Below are 16988 nucleotides of genomic sequence, written 5' to 3' on the forward strand. Positions count from 1 at the left end.
GGGGGAAGAGGTAAATGGTGTAAACTAAAAGGTAAATTACAAGAAAGAATACTGGATGCTAGATGGACTGAAAAATGCATTAAACTTCCCATGCCACTTGAAATTATTTAACCTAAAAGAATACTGATAAGACACATTACCTTCATTTCCTTCTGCTCGTGTTTTAAGGTTTTGTGAGCGCTTTTGAGAGAGTTGTGCTCCAGTACAAGGTTGTCGTACTCTCTGGTCAGCTGCTGGTGGAGTCGCTGAAGGGCCTCGTGGTCAGAAACTAGCTGAGTCAGCCGGCTGCCGCGCTCATCACACGACCGACGCACCTGTAGGATCAAAGACACAGGTTCTCAGCATTTCTTCTATATTAAACCTTAAATATGCATGACATAGTCTACAAATAATCTCTCTCATATCAAGTGTCAAATGATAGTATTTTTTTTTGTGAGATCATACCTTGTCAATTCCTTTAACTAGCCTTTCACTGAATATAAATTGAGAGCCAAATTCCTCTATGTGCTACCACCTGCAGTAAACCAGCAAGCTTGACAATAAACACCAGCCAATGCCTCAGTTTTTTCAACAATAACTGTTTTTCATTATTTTCTATTTTCTTTCACAGAAATGCCCTAATATTTACCTGAATCATCATTTGTTTGTCAGATGTTTGTTTTCATGAAGTACAAATATTTCTTGTTTAATACCAAACATGTCTAAACTGGTTCAAGTTTCTATTATTTGCCTGAAAATTATGTTTTACTTTGCTTCCAATCGGTATCCCTATCATATATTTACTAGAGGAGCTCAAAAGATATAGACTTTTAAATATCCTCAAAGATGACAAAGAATATAAACTACCCTGTACTGACTGGTCCCACTATTGATTGAAATATAAGTTCTTGGATAACATCTGGAGGTTAGATGAGCATGGACAGAATTTATACTAATGTACAGTTTGTGATTCCCATTCTCTAACATGAATAAAACTTTCAAATGCGATAATACACCTCTGGGCTAGTCAAACAATTAACAGTCAAGGGTGTCTGCCAAGGATAAAAGGACAACCTATTATAACAAAGAATAAAACTATTATGACATTACTTCCACAAGCAACTGAGTAGCCTTTTCAATAACTAAGGTAAAATTAAGTCCCGTGGCATTTCTCTAAATAAATAAATAAATAAACCAACACAGCCTCTTTTCTCCCACTTGTCTACACCTTAATGAAAAGAGAAAGTGTACAAACCTTCTCTCTCTCTGTATCGCTCTGTGTGGCTGATGACTGTAAAGCAGAATTCTGAGCTATGAGAGACGCAGACTGTGACTGTAGTGTGGTGTTCTCTACTTGCAGACGTGCGTTCTCCCCCTGCAGCTTGGCATTGTGCTGAGACATGACTGTGTTCTGGTTGGATAGTGATGTCACCTGAGACTGGAGAGCACACACCTGATCCCGGTAACTGGCAGTCAGAGACTTGAGTTCAATAATTTCACTTTCAAGGTTTCCCTTCTGTAAGATAAAATAGCTTCAGTTTTTGAGGTTCATGTCAATATTACACATACAAGACAATTACTATACAGGATATTATTTTCCCCCTTTTCTTCATAAGGAGTCTTTTAGCATGGCAACACAAATTTATGATATTTTAAGTTTGTAATAAATACCCAAAATGTGATCATAAAATCTTAAGACGTTAAATTAGTCATAAATTCATTAAGAAAAAATCTGGGGAGATTTATTTCAACATATGGTGTGACTCGCTAACCTCCTCACTGGTGCGGTATAGAGCATCCCTGAGTTTGGCCACCTCCTTCGACACATCCTCACTTAAGCTTGCATCTTCCTCCTGGTATCGTTGTCTCAGGGACTCCAGCTCACTCTTCACCTGTAAATATTCAATGGATGCACCTTTCTTAACACTTACTACATGAGCAAAAGAATTTTAACCTAATATTACTTGTATTTAATAAAATACTGAGCTTTACCATATAATTTAACGAGTTTTTGTCCCTGCTGCCTCCCAACCTTACATCCCAGCTGCCATAAAATATCACCTGTACATATATCTTAGCCATTTTACCAATTCACAAAAGATGAACTGTGAATATTGATGATACACATACAGAAGCCAATACTGTATACTATGATTTATAATAAGATCCTGCTGGAGAACACGTGTCTCCAACTAATTCTTGGTCGAGAAATACCTCTTTGAAGATAAATAAAGCAAGTGAAAACAGGACTATCATCTTAATCCTCCAATTTGATACATATGGCTACATAACTACAGTATATTTGTTTTTGGCATTACATTCAAAACCCAAGGACCACACATGGATGCAACACTCACTGCATCCTTAGCTCTTTGAAAGGAAGAGATAATTTTGGGTACCATACATATAATTGTTATGGAAGCTCTTAATAAAAGCAAAAAAAGGAGGACTTTTTATGAAATAATATGATAAAGAATAAACATTAGAAATTCTAAGTTCAAAATCCTGTATGACAACATGCAACAGTAAACATCGTCCAATACTTCACTTTATTTAACATACTGTACAAACATTTTCCTCCCCATATTTTATGAATCTAAGGAATGTTCATCTCTGCTGACCAAACATATCTATTACCAGGCCTGTACATAAAAATGGCACAACAGATGAGGAGCACAACAAAGTGGGCAAGATATTCTTTTGTCTTTAAAGGGCATCATAACAGGCCAAAGAGCAATGAAGGCCAAGGCTGCTGAAAAACCCATTGCCAGTGATTTTCTTAGATCCCTAGTCTTTATATTACTTTAACATCCATTCCTCCATCTTATTAAATCTGCCTAATATCCAAAACATCCCAAGACCTCTATAACATGGATTTTAGATGACACTCCACCACAACAGTCATACACTACTGTACCGACCTCCATTAACTGTTTCCGAAGTTCCTTGTTTCTGCTGACAGATTCCGTGAGACGGGATTCAAGAGATACAATTTTCTCCTCACGAACTTCCACACTGCGCTTAAGTGTTTCCTCAAGCATCGACTCCAAAGCCTTGTACCGGCTGAGAACCGGAGAAAGACAAAAACTTGATATAGATATACAATGTTATCATTTCTTTGTACACATATAACAAACGGTCAATCAAGTTAATTCATACACAGTTCTTACAACCTCAGAATGCATCACAAACCAAGTGTCCCAGTCTCACTCTAGCTTCTAAAATGCCCCTGTTACTTAATGCCAAACTATCTCCAGATTATGTAGTACCTGTACTTCAAAAACATAAATAAATACAGTACAGTTGGTCCTCACATTAAGCGGTCCCGCAATCCGCATTTCACCGATACCGCGGTGCCTTGCCAGAACCTAACATTTTCACATTTCGCGGTCGCGAACGCCATTCCGCGGAGAGTGTCCGGCGCGACGCTATTTTTAGATTTGCCCCACGCGCCACCCGCCTGCCCGCCTCTCACTCCTCCTCCCTCCGCTTGGGCAAGCGGCGCGGTAAGGTTGCGCAGTGTGTCTTTGTTGCGTTATCACTGACGTCATATGACGTACAAGACCTTTGATTGGCCATGCATCCCTACCCTCCTCTGCTGCTAGCTGTAATTGGCTTAAAGTATTATGACGTGTCCACCCGGGGGAGGAGGGAGGAGAGACGACGCTTGACCTAGCCGCGACAGTCTCATCCCTCAAGGCCACTCCGTATTAACGCGCATCCATTGTTCCGTAAAATGGCTTCCGCCGGACCACCACCCCCAGAGAAAAACCTTTCCTTACCTGGACCCAGCGGCACTAAGCCAAAGAGGACACGACGTTCCTTAAGCTACGAGGTGAAGTACCAAATTATTCAAGATTTGGAGAAAGGAACACGGCAAGTTGATCTCGCGCGCCAGCATGGCGTCAACGAATCTACGATCCGGACTATAAAGAAGGATTCAGCCAAGATAAAGGAGCACATGAAGATCACAAAGTCTACAGGTGCTTCTATGATCAAGTATTTTCACAACCGGGTGCTTCTCAAGACAGAAAAATTACTTGTGAGGTACTTGGTGCGTCAGGCGCGACGCAACATGGCGGTCGACACGCGCTCTGTGAAGGACTACGCACGTGAACTGTACATGGCAGTGGCACGAAAGATGGGAACTTCAGAGCCCAAACCCTTTACTGCTTCCTCTGGGTGGTTACAGAGGTTTAAGATCCGGAACAAGATCACCAATATAAACATTGGTGGTGAAGAAGCGAGTGCTGATCGTGCTGCGGCTCGGGAATTTCCTCCGTTTTTACGTGAGATTATGGAGGAAGGACAGTACACCGACGACCAGGTGTTTAACATGGACGAATCTGGTCTTTTCTGGAGAAAACTACCTTCCAAGTCCTACATTGTGAAGAATGCCAGCAGGATTCGGGGCCGGAAAATGCAGAAGGAACGCATCACCGTCCTGTTTGCCACCAATGCCTCCGGTACCTGTAAGCTCAAGTTATCGGTGATCCACACAGCCCGCAAGCCGCACGCCTACAAAACCATGGACATGACCAAGCTAAATGTCCACTGGCTGACAGCACGTAAGGCATGGATGTTCTCTACACTGTCCCTCTCCTGGTTTGATGACTGTTTTGTTCCCGATGTAAAGAAATTCTGTGAGCAACAGAATGTCCCATTTAATATTTTGTTGCTGCTGGACAACGCACCAGGACACTCGCCCCTACTGTTAGATCGTCACCCCAACGTAAAAGTGGTCTTCCTTCCTCCCAACACTACGTCTATATTACAGCCCATGGACCAGGAGTTGATTTGCAATGTGAAAGCTGCATTCTCAACAAAAAAATTCCAGCTCCTGAACGACTACACCAACACCAGGGAAGAGTTGCGTGACCTGAGTGACACCACCACCGATAGCAAGAGCGACGAAGATGAGGAACAACGGTTAGAACAGCAAAAAATACTCTTCAAACAATTCTGGAGAATATTTAACATCAAGAAAGCTGTGGACATCTTGGTGGAGTCATGGGATCAGCTGTCTATTGCTACAATTCGTCACGCATGGAGACATGTGTTGCATGGAATACCAGGTGAGAGGAGGAGTCAATCTGTGACTGGTGAGGTTCAGAATGTTGCAGTAGCAGTGGACCTTGCCAGAGAAGCTGCGCAGACTGTTACAGTTCCAGGCTTCTCCGAGACCACCAACGACGACATCCTGGAGGTGATCAGAGATCCTGAAGTGACTGCCGACGAGATGATGGAAGAAGAACACGTCAGTGAAGAGGAGGAAGAAGGTGCGTCAGTCTCCGAAGAACACAGTTTAAGTCATAGTGATATTAAGTGTGCCATGGAGTTTGCAGAGAAAATTAAGTCCGTCCTTTCCCGCGACAATGACGATGACCGCTATGAAGTCTTCCATAACCGGCTGGTGCAGGCTATGGAGCCGTACATCACGGTGTATCACGACAACATCAACGCCAGCCGTCAGCAAAGCATAACAGATTTCTTCACCCGCAACCCACCACAGCCAGCCCAAGCCAGTGATAGTGACAGTGAAGTTGACTTTGAGGGATTTGTCAGGGAAGCCCTGACAACTGTAAGTGACAGTGATGATGATTCACCTAGTAATGGTGATTCACCTGAGGGCCAGTAATCTGCCCTCTGCCTCGGAACCAGCCTCCATCCCCGTATGCCGACCCATCTCTTCTACTACCGTAAGTGTTCCACAAAATTTTTAGTTTTTTAACCTATTCTTTATTTTTCCTATGTTAACCTTTATCTTTCCTAACCTAACCTCTTCTATATTACTTGTTTTTTCATACCATCATAAAGTTAAGATAAAATTTTTACTACAACATAGTTGCGTGTCGTCAAAAAGTGGAGTTTGGGGATCGGCCTGGACTCCATTTCAATTAATCCCATGTTATGTTATTCACTTTCCGCGTTCCTCACTTTCCGCGGGACCCTCTGGGTTACATTAACCGCGTAATGTGAGGACCAACTGTATAAATAATAAGACATTATGCACAAAAACATTGACTCGTTCTTACAATAAATTATTAAATACATGTACAGTACTGTGTATACTTTTTTCCTCACAAAAACTTATGACCTATAAAGCTATGTCAACTCAATTTCATTCAAGAACACTGACAGTTACGTAAAATCTACAGAATTATGAAAGTGTGAAAATAAAGCCAAAATACTTCAAGCTTAGAAACAGCATAAGTAAATAGAGCCAATAAGCTTCCAAGAGAAGCATACAGTAGGTATAACCACAAATCCACAGCCTGTAGTAACTGTACCTGTTTATTTTCTTTGTACTGCTCACTATTCTTGACATAAGTTTGCTGAAACCATAAATGATCATCATTACACCTACAGATCCAGGAGAAAACATGTCAATAATAAATGAAGACATGACTCTTGCCCCTTGAGGAGAAGGTATTGTGAACGGCGTACGAGTCAGTCAACAAAAACTCAAATCAGTCACTTGTACTTGCAAGAGGAGTTGGTAATCTAGGTAAAATGCTTCAAAGACTAATCAGGTAACCTAGAAATGAAAAAATATGCCTGCCTGCATCTAAGTTATACCTTTGCATGTGCAGTTATGGCAAAAATTTGGTTATTTATCAATTTTACAATTAATAAATTAAAGGACACTTCTTCCATAATCTGCTAAACTTTGTTCCAAGTAAATGACAATCTGGAAACTTAAATTCACTGCTCTTTTCACACTGTATTAGAAATCAAATCTAATAAATGAGATTCCACTAACCATTTAAACAAGACACACACACACACACATACATTGCAACACATGTATCTTGAGAATGTGATACAAGACGGGAACAATAACTTACTCGTTGTCACTGTCGGAGACGGGGGCAGTGAGGTTATCAGCATTGAGGCCAAGCTTAGATAAGTCTGAAGTTAGGCTGTCAAGTTGGTTGGTGAGTTGTTGTGTTCGCACCTACAGGGGAAATATTTTACACAGAATCCCTCACACATAGCCAAGCTATTCCAATACTTTGATGTACTAAAATTCCAGATTTATGGTAAACTCATTTTGTCATTTAATATCAATAAGGAGTACTTGCAGTGTAATTAACATTCTTACCATGAAATTTATACACAATACTTAACAAAAGACAGGCATGAAAGCTTTACATTATGTGAGGTTCAACATGATTCTCAACTGAAATGAAGCCTCACCTTCTCGGCAATTAAGTCCTCCCTTAAACAATTTAGAGTTTTACGTTCTGTCATCATGAGTTGGTCAGACTCTCTCTTCTCCTTTTCCAGCTCCCGGACTCTGTGGAAAGATAAAACGAGATACTTCATATTATTTTCTATGATACAGAGCCTTTAAGAATAATACTATACTGCACTATAATAATCAAAGACCCAAGCTAAGAACCAAGTGATCATTAAAATCCAGAAATCTTTAGAAAATATAATAAATCTATATAAAAAATCAACATGCACTTCAAAAAATATAGAGCAGTGCTAGAACATAGTAATGCCTCATCCTCATACCTGTTGTCAGTGCCCCTAAGTTGTTCCGCCTCTTTGTTGAGTCTCTTGACGTCCCGCTCAAGGGTTGATGACTTGCTGGCAGCGTCATCAATAAGACTATCCTTGACCTCCATGGCAGTGCGTAGTCTCGACACCTATGATCATGGTAAACAAAGACGAGAATGATTAAAGGTGAAAAGGGCATCGAGTGAACAAACTATAACAACACAACACTCAATACACGCCCAAACATACTGAAAATAGGACTAGTATGCCCTGTTACCACAATAATTACAATAGTCATCAATGGACACCAATAGCATATAGTTAACACTAAGTTCCTCTAACAGAAGTCTTGGTTAAATCACACTCCCCAGACACACACATGGAGGATATTCTTCATTGCTATGTCTAGAATTAGTAACCAACACCTAACTCTCAATAATTTCACAGCCCATCCAATGAGGTATATAATGTGTGTAAGCTTTATGTCTATCCAAAGAGCATTACAAGTTCTGTATATAAAAATCTCAGCTTTTACCTCTTTCTGAAGGGATTTATTTTCGCGGTCCAGTCGATCGTTGGTGCCTTCCATTTCGGTCAAATCTCTCTCTAGTTCGTTAAGCTTTTTGGTCGATAGCTTGAGTGTCTCCACGGTTCTTTGTAGCTGTAGAAAAATTCATAGTTTAATTTAGTGGAGCAAGAATCTACAAAATATTTGACTTGTAGATACATACTTTGAGTACCTAAAACAATACAGAGAACATTCACAAAATATTTACTTCACATTTACAGGCTGCAAGACTACCTGCTATACACCTAACCCATAATACAAGAAATAGATAATGCATAAGCTGAAATAATTCATAACTACAGGGTATTTAATTTGCACGAGCTATACCCGGTACTGTATACAGTCAGTCCTCGACTTACGACGGGGTTAGGGACCGACGACCAAGTCCTAAGTCGAAAATGCGAAAATAATACATAGAAAATCTAAAATGGGTGTCTCTTTTTCTTCTCAGCACCACGAGAACTCTCACTTTTACCCTTGCCAGCCATTTTAAAGGGAATTACAAACGAAAATTTTGTCAGTACACAGCGCGACCACTAACATCAGGACTCGAAAATACGTAATTTGAAAAATATTTTATACAACTGAGGCGGTCGTAAGTCGAGGAGTATATAGTGAACGGTGAACCATTAATTTAAGCAAGTTATATGATGTGAATTTTATGTAATTACCCACAGTTTTTAACTTAAAATTTGAAACACATTGACTCCCATTCAATAAAACATGCATTTTGGTTCATACAATTCCTAGAGAACTTCAGCCCCAGTAAAAAAAAAAATAAGAATATAACAGTTAGTGTCAGAGATCTAACCACCCACAGTATGGTAGTGTGTGTCAGAGGTCTCTAAATGTCCTGAATGACTGTACAGTACAGAAGTTTGGTACCGTGATTAATTTACCTCAACGACAACGAAAATTTGGAACTTAACTAAAGCAAGACACCTTCTGTAACTTAATGATGCAATTTACCAACATCAATGATAGTGAAAATTATTAAGTAAAGGCATTAGTACATGGACCCTGAAAATCTAAATGAGTGCAGTACCTAATTTTGTTATGTTATACTGTATTGTTAAAGGTAATTGCATTCATTATAATTATACAATACAGTAATTGATGCACTGAAAAACATTTATAGCTGTACAAGTACAGTATACATTCTGTAACCTCAAATTGTTCTACAGTATTTACTTGCCAAAAAATGAGCTTTTAATGAACAGAACTATTTTTGAGGCCCAAGAATATATCCCTATTTCTAATGTGAAGTAAAAGTTCAATTTCAGCAAAAGTAATATAGACAAGGTTATTCAGGAATAACAACAACTGCATATTCAAGGCCTTATTACAATTCATTATTTTCATTGCAACATGACAGAATACCTTTGAATTTTCATTTTCCAGCTCCGCTCTGTCCTTCTCTGTCTCTGCTAACTTCTTCTGGATGGTATCAATGGACCTGTTTTTCTTTTGTACTTCATTACTAGTGGTCAGGAGGTCAAGTTCCAGCTGTTCAGCTCTACTTCTCTCAGCTTTCAACGTTGTTAATTGTTTCTGCAGGAGATTAATCTGCTGAAGCTGTGACTCCTTCTCCGACTCCAAGTCTACCATACGAGCCGATGAAGTCTTGAGGCTGTCCATGGACCTATTAAGACGCTCTACTTCCACTTGCATCTGGAGCTTCTCACTCTGTACACTCTCCAGCTGTGTATGAATTAAATAAACACAATTTTTAATATATTTCTTAAAAGGTGAAAGTAAAGCTACAGACACAGAAATATAGCTACAGTCATCCCTTGGTTATAGCGCACTTGGTTATCGCGATTTTCATTATCACGCCTCCATCAAAATCTGCACACCTGCTGTTATAGCCCATTTTTCAAGTGGAGAATTTCGTTATCACGCAGTTGCCTCCAAGTGTTTTTACCCATTTGCTTCACCTACATTTATTGAGGATAAAATCTTTCACCTACAAATTGGCAATAACACATTTGCTGTAATCAGACATATCTGTTACCTCAACAATTGCAACCCCAGTTGCAATTTCAAATTCTGTGTCATTAATAAGGAATAACGAAGTCTCGGGTGTACTCTAAGATTGAGAGAAAACGGAGGACTCAGGCGTCCTGAAGCAATGAGAAAACGGACTCCTCAGACGGGGGACTCAAATAAAGAAAGCATAGCTACATGTTTTGTGGACTACAGTATTGAGTGTACCCTTTTCATCACTTTGTAATAAACCTAGCCATGCCTGTGTGTTTTTCTGATACTTACCATAACATTATCTATATATTTAGTGGGTCTAAATCAGTGGTGTCAAACTCAATACCTTTCGAGGGCCAATTCTTATTTTCGTTACCCTCTTCAGGGCCAACACAAGTGCTATATCACATATTTGCGGGATTGAAGTTTACAGCTTCACACATTGCCTTACCTGGCTTACCAGGAATACCTCATTTGGGTTTGTCTGATCTTAAGTATGTAAAATTCATTTTACTAAATAAACATGATTATATCCATTTCTTTCATAATTTCATGGGATGATAAATTTTACCGTCATCCCGTGGGCCACACCTGACCATCACAAGGGCCACATTTGGCCCGCGGGCCATGAGTTTGACACCCCTGGTCTAAATGGTTGTAAAATGGGAAAATTGGGGTTGGGTCTTGGGTGCCTGGAATCAATTAGAATAAATCCCATAGGTTCTGTACTTTCGTTATCGCATTTTTCGTTATCACGCACTCGGACCGGTCCCAATTAGGCGTGATAACCAAGGGGTGACTGTATAGTATTTAAATGTACATATTATTGCAATGAACGATGATCAGAGTTTATTCCTTCTGATTTTCAGGTTCCTGTTGATACACCATCCTAAAATATAGTAATCATTTGGGGTTCTCGAATAAAAAAAAATTACCCTGTACAGTACTAAAAGCATAAATCTCTGAACAGAAGATGATGACTCATATTCCACACACACATTAAACTTACCTTGTCAACCGTCTCCTTCATGTTGGCCAGCATCTTGGACACCCGGGAGAACTCCACCTCCAGGCTGGCATAGTCATGTTCCAAGGTCTCGTGCCGCTCACAACTCTCACGGAAGGCCCCAATTGCCTGTCATGGTCAATTTACTTGCAATTATTCTATTAGGTAATTAATTTCCTCTCCTTTTTTTCATATTAATGGATTGAGGTAACTTATTAGGATTTGTTTAAAAATGTCTCTCTAAAGACAAAAGTAATCTTTGTCTTCCTTTTGTTAAATTATGAGGTAATTTATTTTAAAAAGAATTATCTACAAATTTTCATCATATAGGACACTATTAATGTACCTTAAGTAGATCACGATTCTCCCGTTCTATTTCTGCCTTTTGGTGTTCAGCTTCTGATAGCTTGTCTGCAGATTCTCTCAGACGCTCTGTTAATCTGTTTAGCTGCTGTTTCTCGTACTCCAGCCTTGACACCTTGAATAATAAATAAGAATTAGTAGTTAACATTAGGAAGTTTTATTAAAATGATCTTCACAACAATGCAACATCAATTGGGCCATAAAAATGCATCAGGAACGGCTATGTTTTATTCCACTCACAATATAAAAGCTTTTCATCTACTGTATTGACTAATTTAAGCTTACTATATCCATCAATCAGTAACCTCAGAATTACCAAAAATATATAAAAGTAAGTTGTTACCTGACTCTGCAACTGGAAGTTAACATCTGTGAGTTGCTTGTTCTCCGTCTCAACGTCAAGAAGTCTAGTGTCCGTCGTCTTCTTTTGTCTCTCGCGTAGACTCTCGATCAATTCTAGAAGTTGAGTGTTTTCTTGCTGTTGGGATATACAGTACATTAACCTCATTATCAATTAAGCAAAAGAAAATTATTCCCTGAAAGAAGAAAAAAAGAAGAAGAAAGATGAAAAAAAGTGGGAAATAATCAATCATTATATTCTCATGTGTAACAAACTCTATCAGTATAAAATGGAATGGCAGCTTCCCAGAATAAGAACAAACAGGCCTACACCAAAGAATAATAACCATCCCAATCTCCATTCATTGTGACAATTGTAATTGGTAAGGATGAAAACAACCTGAAGTAATAAAATATGAAATACGGCAAAGAAATTTTATGTGTACCCCTCACCCCCAAACCCCTTTACTATGTACCTGTAGATGCTAATTTTAATATTTCATTTTGCGAAAGCTAGACGATTTTATTCAGCACAGAGGGGACCCAGTACACAAGAGGTCGAGGCCAATTATTGTCTAAGGTGGAAGGTTCTGCTATAATAAGATTCAGGACTAATCTTTCACTTTTAGTCATTAATCCTTAAAACATTTCAAAATTAAACAATGGTGGTGCCCCCTGCCCAAAAGTACCCCCTTATAACATTATCACCAGTGCATCACAACTTAAAAACACAGTACAGTATCAAATGGCATCTTCATCAATTACCTGGAGTTCATCTATCTGGCGTTGTGAATTAGTCTTAACAGTATTGATGGTTTGATGCAAGCGCTGAGTTTCTTGATGCCGTTGTTCCGACTCTTCCTGAGATTCTAGTAAATGTACCCGTTCCTTCTGACCGATTTCCTGTAACTGGTTCACCTGTAATTATGGACAAGTTTAAAATTTAATGGGAATACTGTACTGTATTTTACTATCATTGGGACTTCTTTAACGGTGTTCACCTAGTTAATGTACAACAAAGGTCAGTAGTCAGCACCCTCATCACAACAGTACAACTAACCTTAAGGGACAGCCTCTTATTCTCCTTTTCCAGCTCCAATAATTTATCAGTTGAAGCAAGGAGAGAGCCATGCTTCAACTGTTCATTTTCAGCTTCAAGTCTCTGATTTTCAAGCTGTAGTTTGAGAACCCTGGCCTGTGCATCACCAATGAGATCACTCCCCACACTTGAGCCATTCAGAGGTTGTTGGGACTTGAGCTGATCCAGCTTGGCAACCAATGTGGCAGACTCGCTGAGAGAATTTTTGGTGCTGAGTTGCAACTGGGCGTTCTCCTCCATAACTTCCTGAAGCCGTTCACGGTCAGAGTCGCGTTCCTGGGGAAAATAAAAATACTGTATTGAACAAAAGAACAAGAACAATTCTACAATATTCAGATCTAAGGAATTTCAGCACCCCAACTAGAACCCTGTACTATTACCATCACATCTGTTTTTTGTTTTGTTTTGTTTTACTATGCTGTACCAATATTAAGAGAACATGATCCATAAGATACTTTGACCTAAATAAAAGTTTTAAGCTAATTAATACTTAAGATTGACACTAACAATGGTGATTTGGTTTATGGTCTGCTTCAGCTGGAGAATGTTGTTTTCCAAGTCAAGTACTTGTTCCGCTCTTCTCCGTGATGAAGCCAGTTGTTCCTCCAACATCTCCTTAGTCTCCACCAAGATCCTGAAATTGTCCAACAGAATTCAGTCAGTCAAGCATTATATACTGTACTACAAACAGAATAATTTATGTACAGTAAACAGTAATATACTGAATGTGCATTTATCAGTGAAGTTTTATTCACTAATATCTATGTGACAATGGTATCAAACTCAAAACTTTTCGAGGGCCAATTCTTATTTTATTTAGTTACCTTTCAGGGCCAACACAAGTGCTATATCACATATTTATAGGATTGAAGTTTACAGCTTCACACATTGCCTTACCTGGCTTACCAGGAATACTGTACCTTATTTGGGTTTGTCTGATCTTAAGTATGTAAAATTCATTTTACTTAATAAACATGATTATACTTATTTCTATCATAATTTCACGGGATGATAAATTTTACCGTCATCCCGCGGGCCACATTTGGCCAGCGGGCCATGAGTTTGACACCCATGATCACTGATGTTCATTACATACATATTTGATACACTGATGATGATGAAAAGATGACTATGTACTCTTACTTGCATCCTTTTACTCATTTTTTGCCCTACATGTCATGACTCACCATCACAAAAATAAAACTGTGATGATTCCTGTTACATCATATTCAAATATTCATGTATTGTCTTTTTCTTAAACTCACCTGTTGTCTTCCCTCAGTTCCTCAACTCGTGTCTTATAAAATTCTATGTCGGCCATCTTGTCACGGTATCGAGCCACCTCCTGCTCAAGAGCATCCACACGGCTGGCACGTTCTCTGAGAATGTCCGCTTCGTCCCGCCACGCTCGTGCTGCCCTCGCATCTTGAACAAGCTCCACATTCTGCAAAATGGTACTCATAATAGATACAGTACAGCACCAGTGTTGTATTCAAAAGCCAATCCAGTATCTATTTCCCAAACTGTCTCAGAGTAATACAAATTATCTGCTGTACTATATCGCAAGAACAGTAATTATTCTCCACAGGTGTTGTCCTCTGCTCATTGTTGGTTTCAGTGGAATAACCGAGCTGCTCAGTCCAAGCGGCTTCTATCACGTCCACAAATGATGTAAAATTACACCATATATCAATGTAAGTTCTTTATTTAATATGCCTGTGGGTCCATGGGGCTAGGATGTTAGGCAAGGTTAAGTAGGTTTCATTGGTTAGGTTTGTGTGGTCTTCTAACAACGCTTCGGCTGCTTGGGTTTCTTATCGACTAAGGTTAGGTTAGATTTTATTTAGAAAGAAGGCCATTTTAACACATTTGCCCAAACTACGGGTGTCCACTGCAAAACAGTGAAATTATGGCACTTTTATTTTCTATGGAAAAATCGGCGATGGATATGTCGTCAATAATTACCCAAACTTGCTCTTTAAAAAAAAAAATCACAATACTGCTGGGTTTGAATTCGGTTATCGACCCACCGCTGATTTTTCATAGAAAATTAATTTTAAAATGCGGCAATTTCACTGTTCTATAGTGGACACTGTTGTAGTTATGGCAAATGTGTTAAAAGTGTTTGTTTAAAAGTTCATCTCAATCTAACATAACCTTAACCTACCTAACCATCTAATATTGACAATCTATACCACAAACATCAAAACATACACATTGACAGTATAGTCGTCAACATTAGCCAAATGTTAATATCTCCCTTATACGTAATTCGCACTAGAAATGCCACTGAGGAAAAGTGCTAGAATTGTCAAAGTTACTGATTGCAACTACAAAAGGTAGAATTATCGTTTCAGTCATGCACTTATTTTCCAAACGTCAGAATCGTTCAAAACCCAAAAAAAACATCAGAAAATCATAATTTCAACCTAACCTAAATTTAAAATCCTAAAATTTGCTGCATGACTGAAACAATAATACCACCTCACCTGGGAGAGGGGGGGGGGGGCTCCAGTCATTTGGTGTTCTGGGTGTACCACCATAGATTTTTGTTTTTCCTTTGGTATTAGGCGTGATTTATTCAAATTTGAATTTCATTTGTCGAAATTGAGTCATTTTGGAGTTATCATCCCCCCCTCCCCTAGAACCTGACCTAAATAACCAAAGAAGCCTACCTAACCTTACCTAACCTAACTTCCTAGCCGTCTCCATAATGATAAACAGAATGTGCTTACTCTGTACTTTGATATCTGGTACCCAGGGCCGGAAATAGGAGTGGGCAAAGTGGGCAGCTGCCAAGGGGCCTCCACATGTGCGGTAGTAGCTATATCAGGGCTGGTCGACTTGAAACCACATGAATGACTCCAGTCATGTCTCACTTGTGTGTGTGTGTGTGTGTGTGTGTGTTGGGAATTTGTACACTATCAATAAATAAATAGTTAATTAAAAAATTTTCAATGTTCTAATTTCCTCAATATAACTGCATATGGCTTCAAAATTCTCCAAAGTGTTCAAATTTCAAAATTTTCCAGGGGGCTTACAGCGCCCCCCCGGAACTCCCAAATGTTTAGGCTCACTTCACTCGCCACCCCACCCTCTTGGGTAGTTAATGAGGGGGGGGGGGGTCTCCACAATGAGGCTGTCCATGGGCCTCCACAGACCTAAATCCGGCACTGCTGGTACCGATGAAAGCAACTTTGCTGAAGCATCATTTTATGTTCTTGTGCTCGGCTGTAAATAAACAGACGACGCGCAGTCACTGCAGATTTACATCAATTTATTACGTGAATTTACTTTCTCGGTTAATATCCATTTACGAAGGTGGCAGTTTAAAATGTTGTTCCTATTAACAGGATAAAACTAATGGTAAACACGAAATTGCTCTAACCGAGTTATGACTGTAATACCCCCAACCTAATCTAAATTTGCTGCATGACCGAAAACGATAATAATACCCTATAAAATTCCCGAGATTCGTTTAGAGGCAACAAGTTAAATAATACCATTGTTTCCCGTGACACCTTTCCTGTCAATTGTATAACGTGTTCCTCCTGTGGTTGACAAAAATGTTTGCACTTCTCAATTCTTGTTATTCCAATACACTTTCCATCTCTTGTTGAAAATTAATTGATAACAAAATCTACTCGTTAACATATAAAGCTTAAGCTACAGTTACCTGAGCCAACGAAATTAGTTACAGCGACTTCCCCCACCTCAAACGACGGCGCCATATTGTGTCTCGTGTCAGCGACTTAGGTGATCCGGGGGTGTTAACTACCATTACACTTAATATTCAGCTATTCAAACATAAAAAATCTTTAACATATCGATAACTAGATATTGACAGATACATTCAGTCAAAACTAAAGGTATGAAACATCAGGGAATTAATGAAGCACCAGGTGGTCGTAGAACTCTCTAAAAGATTACCAAACCACCACTACGTCTTTTCAACCAATCACGGTATCACCCAGTCCTAACCCACTAACTCTCATTCGTCGCACCAATAAAAAGTAATAGACAGCATTATATTTTACTTACCCAAGTGGTAAGGAATAGTATTATTATACTGTAACACAATTTTCTTCCATTTTTTGTTGATGGCATTTAATGGAGGGGGTGGGAGGGGAGGTGTTGTGTGACCT

At 39.3% G+C, this 16988-nt stretch overlaps 1 protein-coding gene across 2 annotated transcripts in view; it reads right to left on the bottom strand.

Moving 5' to 3' along the window:
• The window catches only part of LOC121872003 (girdin-like), a 50658-nt gene that overhangs the window by 15763 nt on the left and 17907 nt on the right, over nucleotides 1-16988 (bottom strand). Inside the window, exons 1-17 of one of the 2 annotated variants that reach the window (XM_042374627.1) lie at nucleotides 16520-16538; nucleotides 14109-14287; nucleotides 13351-13477; nucleotides 12805-13119; nucleotides 12510-12662; nucleotides 11749-11883; nucleotides 11389-11520; nucleotides 11046-11171; nucleotides 9437-9757; nucleotides 8024-8149; nucleotides 7504-7637; nucleotides 7180-7279; nucleotides 6828-6937; nucleotides 2901-3042; nucleotides 1752-1871; nucleotides 1235-1495; nucleotides 141-314 (exon numbers count right to left, since the gene is read on the bottom strand). In XM_042374627.1, coding sequence (XP_042230561.1) covers nucleotides 141-314; nucleotides 1235-1495; nucleotides 1752-1871; nucleotides 2901-3042; nucleotides 6828-6937; nucleotides 7180-7279; nucleotides 7504-7637; nucleotides 8024-8149; nucleotides 9437-9757; nucleotides 11046-11171; nucleotides 11389-11520; nucleotides 11749-11883; nucleotides 12510-12662; nucleotides 12805-13119; nucleotides 13351-13477; nucleotides 14109-14164 — 2532 coding nt within the window. In that variant the 5' untranslated portion in view covers nucleotides 14165-14287; nucleotides 16520-16538. Of the gene's footprint in view, nucleotides 1-140; nucleotides 315-1234; nucleotides 1496-1751; nucleotides 1872-2900; nucleotides 3043-6827; nucleotides 6938-7179; nucleotides 7280-7503; nucleotides 7638-8023; nucleotides 8150-9436; nucleotides 9758-11045; nucleotides 11172-11388; nucleotides 11521-11748; nucleotides 11884-12509; nucleotides 12663-12804; nucleotides 13120-13350; nucleotides 13478-14108; nucleotides 14288-16519; nucleotides 16539-16988 lie in introns of those variants that run through there. The other variant, XM_042374626.1, reaches the window with a different exon arrangement.

This window comes from Homarus americanus, unplaced genomic scaffold (genome assembly GCF_018991925.1).
Source record: "Homarus americanus isolate GMGI-L3 unplaced genomic scaffold, GMGI_Hamer_2.0 scaffold51476, whole genome shotgun sequence".
In the NCBI taxonomy this organism is placed as follows: Eukaryota; Metazoa; Arthropoda; class Malacostraca; order Decapoda; family Nephropidae; genus Homarus; species Homarus americanus.